This window comes from Halichoerus grypus, chromosome 7 (assembly GCF_964656455.1).
Source record: "Halichoerus grypus chromosome 7, mHalGry1.hap1.1, whole genome shotgun sequence".
In the NCBI taxonomy this organism is placed as follows: Eukaryota; Metazoa; Chordata; class Mammalia; order Carnivora; family Phocidae; genus Halichoerus; species Halichoerus grypus.
In genome coordinates this window covers 51,444,123-51,467,876 of record NC_135718.1, presented here as the reverse complement: position 1 = coordinate 51,467,876, position 23,754 = coordinate 51,444,123, and the positions used below count along the sequence as shown (strand labels likewise).

The 23,754-nt window shown below is 34.3% G+C and overlaps 1 protein-coding gene across 4 annotated transcripts in view; it reads left to right on the top strand.

Moving 5' to 3' along the window:
* Nucleotides 1-23,754, top strand: part of ADK (adenosine kinase) — a 507,004-nt gene that overhangs the window by 223,708 nt on the left and 259,542 nt on the right. For all 4 annotated transcript variants that reach the window (XM_036073060.2, XM_036073061.2, XM_036073057.2 and 1 more), the window contains exons 5-6: nt 18,768-18,940; nt 22,457-22,565. In XM_036073060.2, the coding sequence (XP_035928953.1) occupies nt 18,768-18,940; nt 22,457-22,565 (282 nt within the window). The remainder of the gene's footprint in view (nt 1-18,767; nt 18,941-22,456; nt 22,566-23,754) is intronic.

The window sequence follows — 23,754 nt, the reverse complement described above, 5'->3', positions numbered from 1 at the left end:
GTAATATTTTTGGAAGCATTATTTTATTCTCATTCTTGTTTTAAAATAAATATGCTGTTTTAGGAATATGTGATGGATAGCATATAAATAAATGTTTGATATCTATTGATCTCTCATTTGCTATCTCTTGATTTGTTATTAAGATACAATTCATCAAATACCTATGGAGTATCTACTTATGTGTCAAGTGCTGGGGATGCATTGGTGAGCAAAACATAAAAATTTCCTGCCTTCATGGAGCTCATATTTTAGTGGAAGGGAGAAATGTAATGAATGTGATATATGAGGAAATTAGAATAGGGATAAAAAGTAGAAGAATATGGTATTTGGAATGTTGGAACAAAAGAGGCATTTTACAATATTAAATGGGATGTGTGGGAACAGTTTCCTTGGGAAGAGGAGATTTGAGTATAGACTTTCAAGATGAAGGAAGAGCCATCTGGCTAGCTAGGGAAATCCAGTCTGGTAGAGATGTCAGCAGTTGCTAAGGGAGAGCATGCTTGGCATGTTTCAAAATCCTGCAAGGAGCTGAGTTTGGTTGGAGCAGAATATGACAAGTGCAAGAGATGAGGTTAAAGAGACAGCAGGAGGTAAAGGAGAGTGACTTGATCCTGTAGGGCCTCATAGACTAATGTAAGGATTTTTGCTTCTTAATGAGTGATATGAAGAGCATTGCAGGATTTGAGCAAAGGAATGGCATTCACTTACTTAACATTTTAAAAGTAAAATGTCAAGGATGGAAGCAAGGAGATTAAGGAAACTATTGCAACAATCCAAGCAAGAGGTTATGGTAATTTAGATGGTTGAGAGCAGTGGAATTAATGAAAGTGGTTGAAAAAAAGTGGTTAAAATCTGGAAATAATTTAAGGATAGAACCAATAAGCTTTTCCAAAGGACTGGTTAGGGATGTGAATAACACCTAACTGATCTTACTTCCTCTACTTTTATATACAGTATAAAATCCTTTTATATACAGTAGCAAAAGCAATCCTTATTTAAATTAGATAATTTCGCTTTTTTGTTTAGGACCCTTCAGTGACATCCTATTGCATGCTAAATAAAATTTATTCTCCTTCCCATCGCCAGCAAGGTGTGCATGTTCTGAAACCTGCATATTTTTCCAAATTTGTCTTAGCTACTCTCCATCTCCTTCACTGAGCTTTAGCCACACTGCTTGTCAATTTTTTGAATATACCAACCTCTTTCTTGCCTCAGAAGATTTTGCCCTTGGTATTTCTGTTTGGAAAATTCCCCAACCCCTAAGCTCACTCTGTACCTGATTAGCTCATTTGCATATTTTATGTCTCAATTTAAATGTCCTTAGGTCTATTTAAAGTAGATACTTTTCCTTGCCCCTCTCTCTCACCCATCGTCCTTCTCAGCCATTTGTTTTTTCCTTCATAGCATTTCTTACAGTTATTTTTCTGTTTAGTGTTTTTGTTTGTTTTGCGTTTTGTTTTGCTCCGTGTGGAATCTCCGTGAGACAGCAACATGTCCGACTTGTTTAATTTTGTGTTCCAGTGCTGGGATGGTGCCTGGCCTATAGACCCATTCAATAAATAGCTTGACTGATGCAATTAATGAACAACTGAATAAACATTATATTTACATTATATGCTAGGATAGCAGTCCTGGACATTACACCTAACTTAGATTTTAGTTCAGTCTTGTTATTTTGATATTCTCCTTTAATCAGCCATTGCATATTGCTTATTGTAAGGTGGTCATAAGTGGTTCTTTATCATTAGAAGAATATTTCCTTATTGAAATTCATTTGGTTATTGTCTATGCAAATTCTTACATCTCAGAAGACAACTCTGCTCATACAGTTTCGCTACTTGTCAGGGAGATGGGTCAAAGGAAATCTGAAACAGTAGCTTCAAAGATGTCTCCTACCCCCACCCAGTTTTTTCCTTTCCTAAAGGAAGAAAGGGAAAAAGAAATCTATGGTGTGAGTTCAGGTTTACTACCGTAAGTGTTTAAGAAAGGGCCCTGTTACCATGGCAACAAATGCATGCATTTCAAGAGGAAAATTTTCAGCATATGGTACTGATAAAATTGTAGCATTCCTATTCTCTTAGTATAGAATTGCTTTTTGTGAAGTTAAAAAATATATTCTGAAAACCCATATTAAAATTAATTTTTAAATGTTTCTATGATATTGTTTTCAAGTCATTTATTGTAACTTAAAATTATACCAAAAGAATGTACTTTCATAATTCTGTCATGCAGAAAATCAAGCATTTGATTTGACATTAAAAATTATTTTTTCAGTCTGTATTAGATCTTTGCTTAAACGGTAAATAAAGTGGTAAACAGTTTTATGTATTGGGAGTTTTTGACAATGGAAAACGACTTGCCACTTTATAGATTCCTTTGCCTTAAATGCTTTCTAACTCCAGTGGAGGAAAGCTGTTAAGCTTTAAGTGCTCTGTCATATTTGCAGGCTTTTATAGTAGAAGAGAACAGCAGTGAGCAATGATGATGGAAAACGATGGCAGGTAGACTTAAAACACCATAAAGCACAGACGATTGTGTGTAATGCCTTGAATTGAATCCTTTTTGAATGAAATGATCAGCCATATGTGCCACCCTTATGGACCCTGTAAGAAGAGGAGAAGAAATGTGCCCTAATGCTAACTGTGCATGAAATTGCAGTGTTAGGAGATATTGACCAGATGTTTCAATCTCAACAAATAGCTTGTTATGTGACTGAGTGAAAATATCTTTGCTGCTTTGATCACATACACCTTGAAGGAAGGGGTAATTTAATAGAGACTGTCATAGTTCATCATTGTCAATAAACTTTGACTTGACCTTTGCCTTATGTTTTTGATGTTGCTGCTGATAGGTGTTGATGGGCAGATGTTTACTGCCTTAAGGGATTTTGCTTTTTACAACATGTATGTTAGAAATAGTAAAGGGGAAGGGTTTTTCTCAATTCTTTTCTTGTTCTTTGGTTGTTAGTTGGCATGCTTCTCTGTGGATTTTGTAGAATTTCTGGGCAAATGCATCTGAGTGACATTCTTACCCCTAAAGACCACTGTGCTTTCTCTCTAAAGGTTTCTTACCCTCCTCACCTTTCTGTACTAGTTTTAATTGGCCATGATAAAGTTCTATTTGGATTTTTTCCTTGATATATATACCGTATATTCTTCAGTTCTTTTCATAGCTTGACATGATAGATCTTTTAGAAAATCACCATAATTTTTGACTTTTACAATGAAGGACAATGATAACCAGAGAAATTAAATACTTCTACAAGGTTACACAGCTACTCTTTTTCAAGCCAGTTAGTTCTGTGACTGAGGTCTGATGACATTCATTCCATGATTTTCTTCACTTCCCTCTCTTTCCTCATATCTGGAGTAATGATTGAGAGTATACCTTCTGATACAGAGTTGAGTTCTTCCACTGACCTACGGTCTCTGCTTACTCACCTGTGAATTAGAATAGTATTTACCTTGTGCATGGTGGTTAGGATTAACTGAGAGATAACTTAGTAAGTAAAGAACTAGCATAATGGCAGACATATGGTAAGTACTCACTAATTTAGCTCTTAAGTGTATTGTTTTTTCTAATTCACCTTTGGCTAATTTTAGTGTTTTTTAGCTAACCTTTGGTTTAATTTGGTTTTAGTGCAGTTTTTCCTAAGTTGCTTGGGGAAAGTGTTTGGAATATATGCAAAAAATCATAATATGATTTTAGAAATTAATTTTAAATTATAATAAATATATGGGTGAATAAAAATGTCATTTAAACTCCACAGCAGCTCTTCCTACAATCTCCTTTAATTTGAAGTTGCTTGGGGGTTAGGGGAGGAAAAAGTATTCCTAAACCCTCTTAGGGTCTCTGGCTACGTCTGAAAATTAAACTGACAAAGCATACAGACTTATTTAATATAAGTTTGTGGTGACACAGAGTCTTCATTAGAAAATTAAGACCCAAAGAAACAGTTTGACCTGAGTATTTTTATGCTAGGTCTGATGAATAGTGGGAAATTTTGTAGAAACATGATAGGTCAGAGAGTATGAGGCAACTGTAGTAAAACTGAGGGAAATTTAGCAAGGCCTTTTTTTAAGATTCTTTTAGTCCCTTTGTCTTTGGAGATGAGGGAGCTCTTTTCCTCCAAATATAGGGAAAACACCTCTCACATGAAGGTTTTATGACCTGTTTTGGGGAAGAAGGGGAGGAAGGTGAGAGTGACTGTCTTGCTTCTGCTGTTTTCTCAAATTCCTTCAACCAGTGTGCCATAATTTGGAGTAGTGTGTCCTGAACCCCATTCAGGATATTGCCACATATTTACAACATCATCAACAACATCATTTCATTATATAAGGGAATTTAGTAATTTCACTTAATGTTGTGGAAGTGCTGTATTCAATTCTGTTTCTGAAGACATTTTCCAGACTTTTTTTTTTTTTTCAGACTTTTTTTTTTTTAAGATCAGATTTTTTTGGGCACCTGGGTGGCTTAGTCAGTTAAGCGTCTGCCTTTGGCTCAAATATTTTTTTAAAAAGGTTCATTTATTTATTTGAGAGAGAAAGAGCAGGGGGAGAGGGAGAGAGAGAATCTTCAAGCAAACTCCCTGCCAAGTCCCATGCAGGGCTGGATCCCAGCACCCTGAGATCACTACCTGAGCCAAAACCAAGAGTTGGATGCCCAATCAACTGTGCCCCCCAGGTGCCCCTCTATTTTTAGTATTTTGAGGAACTGTCAAACTGTTTTCCACAGTGGTTGCACCAATTTACATTCCCATCATCTGTGCATAAGGGTTCCCTTTTCTCCGCATCCTTGCCAACTCTTATTCCTTGTCTTTTTAATACTAGCCATTCTGACTGGTGTGAGGTGGGACAAAATAAAACATGGGCATTTAGTCTAGTGTTCAAGAATAGCTTACCCAAGAAAGTGAGGTCTATAATCTAAGCTAGAAAGAACAAGAGATAAAATATGAATGGAATGATACTAGAACATTGCATTCCAGAGAGTGAGTACTTTTAGATGAACTTGGAGAAGCAGTTGGTGGTTCGATCATAAAATTGTTTGTTGGAACTCTGCTTGAAAGACGTTTTTGAAAGATAACTCAAAGTATAGTGAATTGGAAGGAAGCAGAGCTGAAGGCAGGGAGTTGAATCACTGTATTGTACACCTGAAACTAATACAACACTGTTTGCTAACTGGAATTACAATAAAAAATTTAAAAAATAATAAAATAAATATAAACACACACAAAAGAACTGAAGGCAGAGGGACCTTTTGCAAATGGTCGTGGAGGTTAGAGTGGGGAGAAGAATAGGGCATGATTGCTAACAGACACAGGTTTCTTTTTTTTTTAAGATTTTATTTATTTATTTGAGAGAGAGAATGTGTGCATGCACACACGAGTGGGGGGAGGGGCAGAGGAAGAAGCAGATGCCCCACTGAGCGGAGAGTGGGACATGGGGCTCAATTCTGGGACTCCAGGATCATCACCTGAACCAAAGGCAGACATTTAACTGACTGAGCCACCCAGGGACCCCTGGACACAGGCTTCTTTTTGGAGAGATGAAATGTGCTGGAATTAGATAGTGGTGATGGTTGCACAACCTTATGAATATATAGGAAACAACTGAATTATATTCTTTAAAGTGATAACTTTTATGGTATGTGAATATATTTCCACAAAAATTTTTAAAGAAGTTTTGAGAGTAGTCTAATTGAGAGAAGATGGTGGCTTGCACTTAAGTGGTAATAATGGAGATAGAGAGAAGTAGAAACGTCTAGATTTAGTGGCAAAATAGGGTCAGAGGCATTTGGATATTCAGATCAATAATCTGAAGACAGGTCTAAACAAAAAAACAGAGGTGAGGAGTCTCAGTGTATAGATGGGAATTTAAACTGTGGGGCTAGATTAGATCATATCCAGAAAAAGTGTATAGGGTGAAAAGGGCAGATAATTCTTGGATCCAGGCCTGCAGAACACCAAGGGATAGGGAAAAGAAAGGAAGCCTACAAAAGAGAGAGAAATGCTGCTTTATCCATTATTTACTATAATAATGCCCAACAACTGGTAAATGATCACAAATATTTATGGAATGAGTTGAATGAAATCAGAGTAAAAGTTTTTAATCATATCTCAGTGCCCTGTTATTATTTTCATCATCATCAATACTATTTAACAGGCACTGCTATAGGCACTTCGCTTATCTTATTTAATTCTCACAGTAATTCCGTAAGAAGTAAAAGCTCTGATAGAGTATATAATTTACTGTCACACAACTGGATGAATTTATATAAATCTGAGTCTAACATTTATGCTTTTTTCTTACTGGGCCAAAGTTTCCTAAAATTTCTTCTGAGAAATAGATGTTAACAGGTATTTAACAAGAAAAATAACTAAAGATTGTTGGGGATAATAGTAGGACTATCACAAATCAATTTTTATTAATAGGACACCTGCCAACAAGGGAAACAGCAGTTTTGTCAGGAAAGGAGTATAACATACTAGTTATTGAGGGAGAATAGATTCTTTAATAATATTTGTGAAAATTTTGTGTTTCACTGTGTCACTTGGTAGCATACCAATCATCTGAGACAATCAGCCCTTTAAGTCATGTGATATACGCTGGTTTCCTAACCAACTACTTCAGTTTTGATTTCCTGATAAACCTTTGCAATCTGTTTTTGCTGTTACTTCCCAGTTGACATATAATTTCTTTTCATTGTGGTTTAGTTTTCCTGAAATTCCTCATTGGGTTTTCTGATATAAAATGCTTGTCTTTGGCTTATCCTGCAACTATTTTAGTATCATTATTTTAGTGTCATTCTTCATTATTCTATTACAAATTGAATTAAAGTATGTAGCATTATCTTAGAAGTGACTGGCTCTTGAGCATCATTTTCAGTTATATTGTCCTAAATACTACATTAGGTAGCAAGGAGGAAATTCATCTGGAAGGTAAAGTTAATATTACTAGAAATCTCTCTCTTTTTTTCCTTTTTATTAAAAAGATTTATTTATTTTAGAGAGAGAGAGAGCACGTGCAAGTGGGGGAAAGGGCCGAGGGAGAGGGAGAGAAATCCTCAAGCAGACTCCTTGCTGAGTGTGGAGCCCGACACAGGGCTCAATCCAGGACCCTGAGATCATGACCTGAGCCAAAACGAAGAGTTGGACGCCTAACTGAGCCACCCAGGTGCCCCTAGGAGTCTTTCTATATGTTGTTAAAGACTCTTAACATGAAACTTAATGTGTCATTTATTCAGCACCTATTTAAATTCAGTTGTAAATTTTCTGCTTCCTTACCTTAATGAGGTATCATCTCTTATCTCATTCCTTTGTTCAAAAACCCTCAGGTGCACCCATCTACCTACAAAATGCTGCCTCAACTTCTTTCTTTTAAGGTTTTTTAAATTTATTTTTTAAATAATCTCTACACCCAGCATGGGACTCGAATTCACAACGGCTAGATCAAGAGTCACATGTTCTAACTGAGCCAACCAGGTGCCCCTGCTGCCTCAGCTTCTTAACGTGGCATTTAATGATCTGGCCTGGATCATCTTTTCTCAGTCTTCCTTCCCATGTAGTGCTCTGTCATTATATTCCTAATAGTTCTTCATTTCTCTTTTTCATTGTTTTTGTTAACAGTATACTCTTTTATTTTCCGGTCTGTGTGCTAAGGCCCCTTGGATTCTATCACAAACCCACATTGGGTCCACAAGATATTTTAAATTTTTCTAACAAAACAGTGATACCTATCAGAAAGAGCATGAACCACTAGCTCCAGATATTTCTATTTTAATGTTAGATTGCTACATTCCTTTGGTAGTATCAGATACTCTAAAAAGCTGGATTTTGGGTGGTAAAAAAGAAAAAAAAATTAAGTATTGCACAAGAATCAGTGTGAAACAGGAAATGGGATTGGTGGCAATCTGATTCCAAGGTTTGAGAATTTTACGGTGCATGACATGCTAAATTGTTAGGAAATAAATAACTTATTAAGTTGTTTGGAACTAACTACTTAATACATAGAATTTCTTTTGCCTTAGGGACACCGTGATAAAATTCCTAAGATAGGAAAGGAGGCAGCTTATAGCCATTTTTGAATATTATGCCCATTGTTCATAGACGAATTGATCATGTCACCTGTCTCTGGAAACCTTTTCTGAACCCCTCTGCTGCAATTAATCTCCCTCCTGGGTCTTTTCTGTTGGCATTCTGCCTTTACTGTTGCTTTTAAAATTGAAATCAACTAATTCACATATTTATTTAAAGTTACGAATTATGGCTGTGGCTTTCTTGATCTCCATTTAAGTGTACTTATAGCACAGTGTGAGCCCTTTCATTCTGTATAAAAGAGATTCAACTATAATAAGTATCATTTACTGAACTAAATTGCATGGCTTGTTAGTCTGTTTCTAATTCTTGAAACATCCTTATAAGATCATAGATTATATTACCTGCATTTTATATTTGAAGAAATTGGGGTTTAGCAATGTTGGCTTACTTCACACTGACATACCTCCCAACCTTTGACTCTTCTAGTTCCCTTTCCTTTACTGTTGATTTATAGAATCAGCTTTTTGGTATCTTCAGAAATCCTATTGAGGTACCGACTGGGGTTGCAACAAATCTGTGAATGAGTTTGGGGATAATTGCTGTCTTAAGAGTATTGAGGTCTAATCCATGCATTTAGTATAGCTCTCCATTTGTATAGTTTTTTTTTCCCCTCAGCAAACTTTATGGTGTTTTATGTATAGGTCTTGCACTCATTTTCTCAAATTTTATCCCAGTATGTTTCGTTTTTAATGTGATTATAAATGACAATATTTTCTTAACTTTAATTTTCAACTGTTCCTTGATAGTATGTAGAATTACATTAGATTTTTGTATATTGCTTACTGAATCCTGAGACCTTGATAAACTGAATTTTTAATCCTGAAGCATTTATGTAGATTCCTTGTGATCTCATATATTCCTTAAATATGCACAGATTGGTTGGAGTTCAGCCAGAGCCTCAAGAGTTATGATTTTAGCACACGACTCTCTGAAACTTTTTTTTTTTTTTTTTACAATTTTTAGTCTCTTGACTCTCCTTGAACACTTACCTCTTTTCACTAGAATGCCTGGCTCTGTTTGGCTTCTTTCCCCCCACACCACAGTCTGGAAATTGCCTACTGGCAGAGAGCCTACATGATGTAAGGGCCTACCTTGTTTCTTTTCTGTCAGAGATCACAGTCCTGCTCTGTCTTTGTCCAGTGTCTGAAAATTCTGTGCTTGTTTCCTTCTGGTTTTGTTTTCTAGTTATTTACAACATACATGTAATTTTGGACTATTTTAGGAGAGTTAAAGATAGGTGTTTAAGGATGTACTATACATACATAAACAAAGACAAGCTGAGCAATTTGTTTTAGCTAAAAGGAGCAGCATCATAAGAGGTTATGAAAAGGGTTGAATCTCTTTTCTGGAAAATCTGAAAATGTGGTGGTGTGACTATATTAGGGACACCGTCACTTTCATCTTATCCTCTACTAGACATGCATTAAATGTTTATTGACTGGATGTCAGAATGGTAGGAAACCGATTGGTGAAGTATTGGTAACACATTGTGTTTGAGATAAAATTAGAGAATTACTAAAATTTTAATAAAACTCTTATCAAATTAATTATAAACTTTTAAAAAATTACTTTTAATTTATTTCAGCTTTCTGATTATAACATCTTTAATGACTCAGCCAGGTTATTAACTGCTTTGAAGCAGTGAACCTGGCTTCTCTTAGTTCTGTGTGTTTACTTTGGCCTAGTAAGCTCTCACAATGGATTGACAAACCTAAATCAAAATCACTGGTCAAGAGTAAAGTTCTCGTATTTTTGTCAGTGTCCCGATATACTAATATCAAAAATAGGATGTTAGCCAGTTTCCTGTGATGAAATATTCCATGATGGAATTCCAACAAAACCTGCTGAATATTTCTGTTATTTTTCTTTTTTTTGTCTTGCAGGTTTAAGTAATATTGATTGGTAATGGAAAAGTTACAAGTCAGATTTAAGGCTGGGTGTCACCCCTTTTTTACACTAGTTTGAACATGTAAACTTTGATTTAATTAGGCTTAATTACATCATAATGGCTTCACTTTCACTGAATGAAGTTTCCTATTATTTAATGGCATATTAAGTTATTTAAATAATCATACGAAAATTTGTTACTGATTTTGTTTTTGTATTTTACCACTAAAACAGACATGGTTGATCATTTAACCATGCTTCCTACGTGAATAAAAAAATATATATCCATCCATCCGTTGATGGACACTTAGGTTGCTTCCATATCTTAGCTACTATAAATAATGCTGCTGTGAACATGAGGCTACAAATACCTTCTTTTTTTTAGATTTTATTTTATTTTTTTGAAAGAGAGAGCACAAGGGGGAGAGGCAGAGGGAGAGAGAGAAGCAGGTTCCTCACTGAGCAGGGAGCCCGATGTGGGATTTGATCCCAGGACTCTGGGATCATAATCTGAGCCCAAGGCAGATGCTTAACTGACTGAGCCACCCAGGCGCCCCTACAAATATCTTTTTGAATTATTGTTTTCATTCTTTTGGATATATTCCCAGAATAGAATTGCTGGATCATATGGTAGTTCTATTTTTTAATTTTTTTTTTTTTAATAATCTGTACACCCAACATGGGGCTCAAACTCATGACTCCAGGAGATCAAGATTTGCATGCTCTACAAACTGAGCCAGCCAGGCACCCTCTATTTTTAATTTTTTGAGGAACTCCAAACTGTTCTTCATAGTAGCTGTACCAATTTACATTCCACCATTAGTTCATAATGGTTCTCTACATCCACACCATTATTGTTTTCTCTTGTCTTTTTGATAATGGCCCTTTTTCTTCCTTCCTTCCTTCCTTCCTTCCTTCCTTCCTTCCTTCCTTCCTTTCTTTCTTTCTTTTTTTCTTTCTTTTTTTAGAGCAGGGGAGGGTGGAGGGGCAGAGGAAGAGAGGGAATCCTCAGCCCCAGTGTGGGGCTCCGTCTCACGACCCTGAGATCATGACCTGAGCCAAAATCAAGAGTCGGGTGCTTAATGACTGAGCCACTCAGGTGCCCCAATAATAGCCATTCTAACAGGCATGAGGTGATAATCTCACTGTGGTTTTAATTTGCATTTCTGTAATGATTAGCAGTGTTCAGCATCATTTCATGTGCCTGTTGCCCAATCATATATTTTCTTTGGAAAAATGTCTATTCAGGTCCTTTACCCATTTTAAATTTGATTATTTGTTTTTCTGCTGTTGAGTTTTATGGGTTCTTTATATATTTTGGATATTAAACCCTTATCAGATATATGGTTTACAAATATTTTTTCCCATTCCATAGGTTGTCTTTTCACTTCGTTGATGGTGGTTTCTTTTGCAATGCAGAAGATTTTTAGTTTGATGTAGTCCCACTTTTTTTTTTATATTGTTATTTGTGCTTTAGTTGGGATTTCCAAAAAATCATTTCTAAGACCCATGTCAAGGCGTTTTTTTCCCTATGTTTTCCTCAGAGTTTCATGACTGCAGGTCATACATTTAAGTCTTTAATCCAGTTCACGTTAATTTTTTGAGTGATGTAAGTTAGGGGGTCAAGTTTCACTCTTTTACATGTGAATACCAAATTTTCTCAGCACATTTATTGGAGAGACTCTATTTTCTCCCTTGGGTATTTTTGGCTTCCTTGTCAAATATTAGTTGGCGTATATGTTTGGGTTTATTCCTGGGCTCTTGATTCTGTTCCATTGGTTTGTTTTTCTGTTTTTATGCCAGTACCATGCTGTTTTAATTACTATAACTTTATAGTGTAGCCCAAAATCAGAAAATGTGACATCTCCTGCTTTGACCTTCTTTCTCACTTTATTTTTGGATATTTGGGGTCTTTTCTTCTTCCATCTAAATTTTAGGATTGTTTATTTCTATAAAAAAGGCCATTGGAATCTTGATAGGGATTGCATTGAATCCATAGATGGCTTTTGGTCGTATTGACATTTTAACAATATTAATTTTCCCAGTCCATGAGCATGGGATGCCTTTCTGTTTACTTGTGTCTTGTTGATTTCTTTCATCAATATCTTGTAGTTTTAAGAATAGAGATCTTTAACCTCCTTTATTCACTTTATTCCTAAGTATTTTATTGTTTATTTGCTACTATTGTAAATGGAACTAATTTTTAAAATTCTTTTTCAGAGAATTTGTTGTCAATGTATAGAAATGCCACTGATTTTTGTATGTTTATTTTGTATCTTACAACTTTACTGAATTGATTGATTAGTTCTAGCTTTTTTTGGGTTGATTTCCTATATATAAAATCACATCATCTGCAAATAGAGATGATTTTACTTCTTCCTTTCCAATAGTGATGCCTTTTCTTTTTCTTGCCTGATTGCTCTAGCTAGGATTTTCAGTACTGTGTTAAGTAGGAGTGGTGAGAGTGGGCATTCTTGTCTTGTTCCCGATCATAGAGAGGAAGCTTTTAATCTTTCAGTGTTGAGTATGTTATTAGCTTTGGGTTTATTATATATGGCCTTTATATTGTTGAGATATGTTTTTTATTCTTAGTTAAGTGTTTTTATCACGAACAGATACTGAATTTTGTCAAATGCTTTTTCTGTGTCTATTAAGATGATCATATGATTTTTTCCTTTCATTCCATCATTTGTGTATATTGGACCATCATTGCATCCTTGGGATAAATCCGGTTTGATCATGGTGAATGATCCTTTTAATGTGGTGCTGAATTCGGTTTGTTAGTATTTGGTTGAGAATTTTTGCATCTGTATTCATCAGGATATTGGCCTGCCATTATTCCCCCCCCGCCACTAGTGTCCTTATTTGGCTTTTGTATCAGGATAATGCTGACTTATAAAACAAATTTTAAAGTGTTCCCTCCTCTTCAGTTTTTTGGAAGAGTTTGAGAGGCATTGATGTTAATTTCTATTTAAATATTTGGTAAAATTCACCATTGAAGTCATCTAGCCCTGCGCTTTTCTTCAATTAGAGAGTTTTTGTTACTGATTCAATCTCCTTAATAGTAATTGGTTTATTCAGATTTTGTATTTCATCCTTATTCAGTCTTCGTAAATTCTGTTTCTAAGAATTTTTTGATTCCTATAGGTTGTCCAGTTTGTTGGCATATAATTGTTCGTAGTAGCCTCTTATGAACCTTTCTATTTCTGTGGTATCAGTTGTAATACTTCCTTTTTTTGTTTATAATTTTGATGATTTGTATTCTCTCTTTTTTTTTCTCCCCCTTTGGTTAGTCTGCTAAGCACTGTGAATTTTGCTTATTTTTTCAGCCTTTAGTTTGGTTAATCTTTTCTATTGTTTTCTATTCTTTTCTAATCTTTTTCTATTGTTTTCTGTTCTCTATTTCATTTATGTCTGCTTTAATCTGTATTATTTTCTTCCTTCATCTACCTTTGGGCTGTTTGTTCTTCTTTTTCTAGTTTCATAAGGCATAATGTTTGATTGTTAATTTAGGATCTTTCATGCTTGTTAATGTAAGCAGTTATTAGTATAAACTTCCCTGTTAGAATTGCTTTTGCTGCATCCCCCAAATTCTGGTATGTTGTTTTTCATTTTCATTTGTCTCAAGAAATTTTTTTTGTTCCCTTTAATTTCTTCTTTGATCCATTGGATATTTCAGGAGAGTGTTGTTTAATTTTCGTGTGTTTGTGCATTTTCCAGATTTCCTCTTGTTACTGATTTCTGGTTTCATGCCACTGTAGTCAAAGAAGATACTTGCTGAATTTGCTAAGATTTGTTTTGTGGTCTAACATATAACTAGCCTAGAAAATACTCTGTACGCACTTGAGAAGAATGTGTATTCTGCTGCTGTTGGATAGAATGTTCTCTATATGTCTGTTAGGTCCATTTGGTTTCTAGTTTTGTTGAAATATGCTGTTACCTTATTCTCATTCTCCCATTCTCTGATTCTCTATCTGGATAATCTGGATGATTCATTGTTAAGAGTGGGGTATTAAAGGGGCACCTGGGTGGCTCAGTCGTTAAGTGTCTGCCTTCGGCTCAGGTCATGATCTCAGGGTCCTGGGATCGAGCCCCACATCGGGCTCCCTGCTTGGTTGGAAGCCTGCTTCGCCCTCTCCCACTCCCCCTGCTTGTGTTCCCTCTCTCACTGTGTCTCTCTCTCTGTCAAATAAATAAATAAAATCTTTAAAAAAAAAAAAAAAGAGTGGGGTATTAAAGTCCCTAACTATTATTGTATTGCTTTTCATTACTCCTTTTAGCTGTGTTTTTTTCTTATATATTTAGGTGCTCCAGTGTTGGGTGCCTAAATAATTACAATTGTTAAACCTTATGGATGGATTGGCCCCTTTATCATTATATAATGACTTTCTTTGTCTTTGTACCACTTTTAGTTTAAAGTCTACTTTGTCTGATATTAGCATGGCTGCCCCTGCTTTGTTTTGGTTACCATTTCCTTGAAATACCTTTTTCCATCCCTTCACTCTCAGTCTATATGTGTCTTTAAGGCTGAAAGTGAGTCTCTTGTAGGCAACATCTTATTGGATCTTGGTTTTTAAATTCAGACATTCTGTGTCTTTGGATTGGAGAATTTAATCTGTTTATGTTTAAAATACTGTATTACCCCACCATCCCTTCCCCCCAGTCTATAGTTTCAGTTACCTGCAGTCAACCATAGTCTGGATGCAGATGATCCTTTTCCTGTCCTATCATCAGAACATCAGTAGTAGCATAATGCTCTGTGTCACAGTGCCTATGTTATTCGCCTTAATCTCATCATCTAGGCATTTTATCATCACTCATCATCCCAAAAAGGACGAGTAAAGTGCAATAAGATACTTTGAGAGAAAGCATATTCACATAATTATTGTTACAGTATATTGTTAATATTTTTCTATTTTATTATTGGTTATTGTTAATCTCTTACTGTGCATAATTTATAAATTAAACTTTATAACGGATATGTGTGTATAGGAAAAAATCATAATATATACAGGGATCAGTACTGTCAGCAGTTTCAGGCATCTACTAGGGATCTGGGAACATATCTTCTGCAGATAGGGGAGACTACTGTAATTCTCAATAGATAAGGACTTACTGTTGCCATTTTATTAATTGTTTCTTAATTGTGTTGTAGATATTTTGTTCCTTATTTCTTACCCTGCGGTCATTTTTCATGTTTTGATCTCTTTCAGTAACAATATGCTTTGACTTTTTTATCATGTTATTTTGTGTAATTGCTACAAGTTTTCCCCTGTGGTTACCATGAAGCTTACATAAAATATGTTAAAATTATAACACTCTATTTTAAGCTGATAACAACTTAACTTCATTAGAATTCCTAAATTTTACACTTTTACTTCTCTTCCCCCTCTCACTTTAGGTTATTGCTCTTACAATTTGCATGTTTTTATATTGTATAACTAATTACAGATTATTGTGTTTATGGTTATTTTTACTACATTCATGTTTTTGAACTTAAAACTGAAGTTCTAAGTGAATTACATACCACAATTACCGTATTACAGAATCTAACTTTGATGGCATATTTACCATTACCAGTTAGTTTTATGTTACCTTCTTATATTATTATGATGATGTTAATTAGCATCCTTTCCACTCAAAGAACTCCATTTGGCATTTCTTATAAGCAGGGTTTAGTGGTAATGAACTCCCTCAGCTTTTGTTTGTTTGGGAAAGTCTTTATCCCTCCTTCATTTCTGAAGGACAGCTTTGCTGGATATAGAATTCTTGATTAACATTTTTTTCTTTTAATACTTTGAATGTTTCATCTCATTTTCTCCTGGCCTGTAAAGTTTCTGTTGAGAAATCTACCCATAATTATATGGGGGTTTTCTTGTATATAACTTCTCTATTTTCTTTTGCTGCTTTTAAAATTCTTTCTTTGTCTTTAACTTTTGACAGTTTAATTATAATATGTCTCAGTGTAGCCCTATTCATATTCAACCTATTTGGCCTCACGGATCTGGATATCCCTTTCTATTTCTATGTTCAGGAAGTTTTCAGCCCTTATTGCTTAAATATACTTTCTGTCCTTTTTTTCTTCTTCTGGAATTCTCATAATGCAAATATTATTTCTTTCTTTTCTTTTTTTTTTCTTTCTTTCTTTCTTTTCTTTTCTTTTTTTTTTTTTTTTTTTTTTTTAGAGAGGGAGGTTGTGGGGAAGGGAGAGAGGGAGAGAAAAAGAATCTTAAGCTGACATGGGGCTTGATCTCACAACCCTGAGGTCACGATCTGAGCTGAAATCAAGAGTCGGACACTTAACCAACAGCCCCACTCAGGCGCCCAGTTCTGTAAGTTTTTTTTTTTACTCTTTTTCATTCTTTCTTTCTTTTTGCTCTTCTGAGCCAATAATTTCAAATGTTCTATCCTCCAATATTTTTTGGTTTTTGTTCCTTATATTAGTATATTGAAAAGTAATAGTATACTGAAAGTTATTTGCATTTTTTTCTATAGGGTTATGTTACAATTTTATATTTTCTTTGATTTCTTTGTTTCTATGTATTCAACTTTATCACCTTTTTTCCAAATGAATTTAAAATTCAAATTGAATTGCACTTTCAAAAATGTACAATTTTAGCATTTCAAAAGGCTACTTTATGTGTAGTGGCACGTTCAGAGGAATCTTTCTTCTGTTTCAGTGTCTTTATTCCTTTCCCACCCACCCTGATAGAAAACCATTTTTCTTTAGTTCATGGTTTATTCTTTCTGTGTTTCTTTTTACAAAATAAGGAAACTTAAAATTATATATAAATTCTAAAAGAGTATGTGTATGTACTAAAAGGATATATATGATTTTAATTCTCACTGTCTCTTAAAGTATACATGCACACATACAGACACTCTTTTGAACTCTGGTCTTTTTTTTAAATCTTCAGAAAAGATCCTGGCAATTACTCTATATAAATGGATTACTCTGCATAGCTTATCCTTGTTTGATTGTTTTTTTTAAGTTGCTGTGATGTTCCATTGAGGGGATTTATCAGTTTATTCAACCAGTCTTCTATAGATGGGCATTTAGGTTGTTTCTGACATTTTGGCATTACATATGATGTCTTAACAAGTACTTATGTATATGTTGTTTCGTATTTGTGGACATGTATCTTCAGAACAAATCTCTAGACAGTTATTGTATATTTATCTTAGTTTTCTTTGTTACTTTTTGTCTCTTCATCCCTTTAACTCTCAAATATATATGCATTTCTTTTATACTTCAAATATTTGAGAATGTGGTAAGATTTTAATGTCTTTTGACTTAGTATATGGGGTATTTTGCTGGTTTTAGAAACAAACAAAATAGAAGACAGTTTTAGAATAGCACTACATCAAAAACTAATGATGTATTGTATGGTGACTAACATAACATAATAAAATTAAATTAAATTAAAAAAATAAAACATTTTTAAAAAAAGAATAGCTAATGTAAGTATTAGAAATCTCAGGAATTTGAGATAATTATGAAAGATAATAGTTCATGGTATATTTTAAAATGCACGTTTTATTTATTTATTTTAATTTTTATTGTTATGTTAATCACCATACATTACATCATTAGTTTTTGATGTAGTATTCCATGATTCATTGTTTGTGCATAACACGCAGTGCTCCATGCAGAACGTGCCCTCTTTAATACCCATCACCAGGCTAACCCATCCTCCCACCCCCCTCCCCTCTAGAACCCTCAGTTTGTTTTTCAGAGTCCATCATCTCTCATGGTTCATCTCCCCCTTTGATTTACCCCCCTTCATTCTTCCCCTCCTATCTTCTTCTTCTTTTTTTTTCTTAACATATATTACATTATTTGTTTCAGAGGTACAGATCTGTGATTCAACAATCTTGCACAATTCACAGCGCTCACCATAGCACATACCCTCCCCAATGTCTATCACCCACCCACCCCATCCCTCCCACCCCCGCCCCACTCCAGCAACCCTCAGTTTGTTTCCTGAGATTAAGAATTCCTCATATTGGTGAGGTCATATGATACATGTCTTTCTCTGATTGACTTATAAAGTGCACATTTTAAAAGCAATCGCCTGTCAATTTATAGCAAGGAAATTAAAGTTTGTGACTACTGAAATACTGAGGTATTAGAATTATAATTTTTAACACTATTTTTGAATTTTTAGAACAATTTATTAGACTTAATCATATTTTAGCTTAATTTACATATGAATTACAAGTATGAAAATAATAGTGACCACCACAGCTAGTATATATCATTTACTATGTGCTGGATACTATGTTCAACAGTGCATATACATTAATTTATTTAGTTTAATTCTCAACAACCTCATGAGGTGTACTTATATATTTTTCCACTTATAGGTGAGGAAAATGAGGTATAGAAATATTAAGTGACATGCTCTTACTCATACCAGGTAATAATGAGCAGAGGCAAGATTTGAACCCAGTCAGTCTTCAGTATAGATTCTGGGATTTTAATGACAATGCTACTCTACTTCTGTTGGGACTCACTATTATTTTTCTATATCAAGCTAGCATTGACCTAGAGTCTAGGTGAGTAGATTCTGAGTTCTTAACCCCACTATGCTCTATTTCTCTCTCTGAAAGTAGTATAATAAGATTTTATGTGGTGGTTATATCAGATTTGTTACCATAAGCGTTAGGATTGGAATTCCATTCATAACAGCCACAGCATCTAACAGAGTATCCCTTTTATGCCACCATTCTATGTGTACCATATTTCTAAGCCATTAAAATTATTTATGTTCCTGTTTTTCAGTGGATGATTCAGCAGCCATACAAAGCAGCAACATTTTTTGGATGCATTGGGACAGATACATTTGGAGAGATCTTAAAGAAAAAAGCTGCTGAAGCCCATGTGGATGCTCATTACTATGAGCAAAATGAGCAAACAACAGGAACTTGTGCTGTGTGCATCACTGGTAGCAACAGGTCAGTGTAATTCCAAGGAAGGTTTGTACTAACTGACATTTAAACAGTCATAAAATCTGAATTCCAATCTGAATTTGGAATTTAGATCTCATGTTTTTAATTGCTTTCAATGTTTCAATAACTCTTCTTATATAATTTTTCTTTAAAAAAAAATACCCTTGTTGTACCTGCTTTTGTATTCATGAGGCATGTGGAATGAAAGTTTTGAGATTATCTATCCCACTCTCTAATTTTTGTAATTAGGATCAGTAAAGGAAAATAAGGAAAACATTTTATTCAGGGTCTTATAGTTTCTTGCTGAAACTGGAATGAAAAGAATGCTCTTTTTACCATATCCTGAGATTGGAATATTCAGATACATAGACAGATAAACTCATGTATTTTGTAACATATATAAAATACTACGTTATATCCAGTGTCATATGAATTAGGTCATGTAAAGCATTTCTGGCAAACAGTCATCTATCCATATCAAACAGCTTCAGTCATGGGTAATGCACCACTCAAAAAACAATTCATTACATTTCTATAGTTTTACTTTTTAGAAAATTCTTCTTTCTATGAACTTGAAATCTATGACTCAAGACTTTCCATACATTGGTTGTATTCGTGCCTTTTGCAGCCACATGGAGGTTTTTCTTCAGGACATAGTATGTTGCTCATCAGCACATCCTTTTTTCTCCTTTGCAAGGGAAAAACAAAATAACTTTTCTAGCTATTATGTTATTATTTTTTTAAAGATTTTATTTATTTATTTAACAGAGAGAGAATGGGAACATAAGCAGGGGGAGTGGGAGAGGGAGAAGCAGGCTTCCCGCTGAGCAGGGAGCCCGATGCAATGCGGGGCTCGATCTCAGGACCCTGAGATCAGGACCTGAGCTGAAGGCAGACATTTAACGACTGAGCCACCCAGGTGCCCCCTAGCTATTATATTATTAAAATCAGCAATGGTATCTCTTTCTAAATACCAATTCACTAGAAATTTTACTTTCCTTATACCTAGAAATATTTAGTGTATCCTCCTCCATTCCCTGTCTCCGTCCTTGCCCTTCTTCCTCTCCTTTCTTATTTGCCTCTTGTCTTCCTTTATTTCCGCCCTTCTCTCTCTTCCCTTGCTCCCTTCCTCTTTCTTACTTGGCTCACTCCTTGACCTTTAGCAGATGTATGTTAAGGACCTGACACTCTTCTGGCCAGTAGTCATTAAATAACTAAAGATCAAGTTATCATATCATGGTATTGCTCAATTCATTCCTCATGCATTCATTAAAAAATGTGCTCCTCACGGGTGACAAGTACTATTCTAGTTCCTGAGAATATAGATGTGAACAAGGCGGGCAGCGTCCTGGCCCTCAGGCAGTGTCCACTCTGGAATTGTAAAAAATCACCAAAAACAAGCTCCCCTTTGGGATCTCTAATAAGAACAACATAGGCAAAGCATATTCCTTTGGAACCTGGTAACACCCCACCAAGGCAGTATAGGTCATATCGTGTCATGTGGCAGTGGGCCCTGAGAGGCGCACGAGCCCACGAGGCCCCTGGGAGACAGGAGCGGAGGTGAGGCTGGGCTTTCCTGCCCCACCACCTGCGGCAGGGATCCTGCTGGGGCCAAGGATGCAAAGCAAATAAATCTTCCGTTTCCTCTTTGCAAAAAGGGGAGAATTCCTCCCTCTTAGGGTCATGAAGATTAAACAAGCTCTAGAGAGTGCTGAAGCCATTTTTAAACCTTTCCTGTAATTTTATTTTTTGTGTATAAGAGAACTTTATCATTAAGGTCTTAATAAATAAAACCATTTATTGTTCAAACATTGAAATATACTTATTTAGACCTTTTGCCTTTTCAGTTTTCCTAAAACCAACTTTAATATGCAGGTGTGCTTTTCTCATTAGCGAAGAATAGGTCAAGTTTTGCATCTGCTACCTCTCAGGCTAGTGTGAAATTGCTAAATTGTTTTTTTGTGCTAAATTGCTATTTTAAAGAGCAGTTATGATAATATTAGGTCTCCCAGGTATCAGAAGCTTAATTAATATACTAATATTATGGATATGGTAATCATTGATGTTCAGGTAATACTGGAAGTCAGAAACTGGGGGGAAACTCCCACTATCAAATTCATTATCAATTAAATTATAGGACCTAATAGATTTGGATAATTTGTTTTAGATAGGGCTGGTAACTCTTACTACCACTATCTAAAACCCAGGAATAAAAGAATTGGGATAATGCAGTATTCTTCTTAATTCAGGTTCTCACTCTCCAAACTCTGAACCACATTCATTTGGATAGTGAGAATACTTACCTTTTGGAGAAACAATGTAGTTTCCTATCAAAGAGTAGTTTTATTATCAAAATAGAATTTAGTAACTGGTAGCAGAAGTGTTTGTTTTTTTATTTTTATATAACCATTTCAGTCAGAATTTTGCTAAAGTCATGATTACTGACTTTTTATAAATTAGGACTAATTCCTAACTCGGTAATATAGTATTACTTGCATATAAATATACTGATTCACATTGTTCTTATTTTTAATAATTTAATTGAGCATAAATTGAATTGATATCCTTCAGTAGTCAATTGGCATATAGATGAGTAGGAATATGTTTTGGAAGAGAATCAATTTTTTCCTTAACAGAGGAACCAGCCATATTATAAAAATCTCAAGTGATGAAATGATGTATGCATTTTTTAACCATAACTGTTCCCTTTTGATTAGAAAGAGTGAAAAATGGCAAGTTATTTTCTAATTTCTGGGTCAGAATGAGAAAAAATATTTTTATTAATTTGTATTTAACATAAATAATTATTTTATTAACTTTAATTGTTGGGCAGTAACAAAAATTCCTATCTGCCATGTGTAGCAAGATTTTAAATGCAGTATCCTGCTTAGATTTTTCAGCTGCAAAACTGGACCTGTATAGGGAGTTTTCAACTATAGAAACTAATTTTACTCCAGTCTTTAAAATGTACTGGTTTGCAAATTAATACCTCATAGTAAATAGGGCCTACATTTATAGGTGTGTTTTGTGAAATTAATCCCATAGTTGACTTTCAAGGCATTAGATTAAATAATCAATGTATATAGTATGTTGATACTTAAAAACTGAAGTGTTTAGTTGTATATATGTATGTATGTGTATATATCTTTTTTGCATAATTTTTTTTGCATAACAACATAGTAGTTTAATTTCCTAACTGTATTTTGAACTATTAAAATGTAGAATATAGATAATCTTATCATTTTAGTACCAAAGGAAACATAAATTCCAGTTTCTCAAAATACCAGGTGGTATTTAGAGCAAGGATTAATATCTCTATCTCAAAGACAACACAGAAGTCTCAAAAAGTGCTCAAAACAAATTTAATTTTATTTACATTTATTAATATCAATGTATAGAAATTTTGAAAAATTAAGAATTAAAATATAAAACAAAATTTGAAAATAGTATTGCTAATTAATTGTATTAACGACAACTTTAGCTATAGAATTAAAGCCTACTTGATTTTTGTTGTTGGTTTAGGTCCCTTGTGGCTAATCTTGCTGCTGCCAATTGTTATAAAAAGGAAAAACATCTTGATATGGAGAAAAACTGGACATTGGTAGAAAAAGCTAGAGTTTATTATATAGCAGTAAGTATTTACCTAATTCAAATTTCTGGTACATATTTACACTATTAATTATAGTTTGTTAGTGCATATACATTTTTAAATAATTGTCTTTTACTTATCCTGCAAATTATTTACAGCATATGTTAGGTTCCCTATTAAAATACAGAACAAAAACATTATCATTCTATGGTAACATTATTTGTATTACTTAACATTCAAATCTACCTCTTTTTTGGATACATTATACATAGATATTTCTTAACTAAGTATCAAATTCCATATTAAATCAAAAGATCTTAAGATCTGTTGAAATAATTCTACAAATTTACATTTTGTGTTTTTAGGCTGCTTGTTGTGAATGATGCATGCATTGTGTGGGAAAATATTAGTGGTATAAATATGCACTGCAAACAGTTTGAGCTTATTTGCCTAAAAAATCTTAATTGCTGTTTATTCCATAGTAATTACCATGACACATTTTAATTTAATATTTCAGAAACATTGATCGTGACAAATCTCTTAAATCTAGGAATAAGAGCAGCATGTAATTTGAATTATTAAATATTCTGACATAAAAATAATTGGTTTAAGAATTCACTTCTAAAATAAGATGGTACTAAAAATCCTCCTGAATTAATCACCCCATGAATACCTTGTTTTTATTTAATATGAGTTAAATGTGGCTGATCACAAATAAGTAGATACCTATGAAAAATTAAAAGTACCTCATATGCATATAATATATGGTTTTGATATAACAGCTGCTGCCATTCACTACCTGAGCTGTGAAACAGCTGCAAAGATGTGTAAAAAATTGATTATCCAGTAGGAGCATGTTTATTGAAAGTATAATTATTTCTTTCAGTCTAGTGTTAATGTCTCCTACAGCATGTTTATGTTCACTGCTTTAGGCTTTACAAGGTTATCATTGATTCTTCTGTATGGCAAATCCTCCCCCTTTATAATGTCAAGTAAATGCTTACATTGAAAGGATTTTATAGAGGGAAGTCATGTTAGCTCTTTAGACAGTATGTGAGAAAACATTTCAAAAAATAAAAAAATATTCCCTCTTGATTATCTTCTATTCTATTTCTCCAAATGGTCTAATTTTTTTGTTAGTATCTTGGGAGCATGTTTTTGTAGTGTGATTCTTTAGGGGGGATTTATGTGCTATTCCAAACCATTGTACATTTGAAAGTCTGATTTTCTT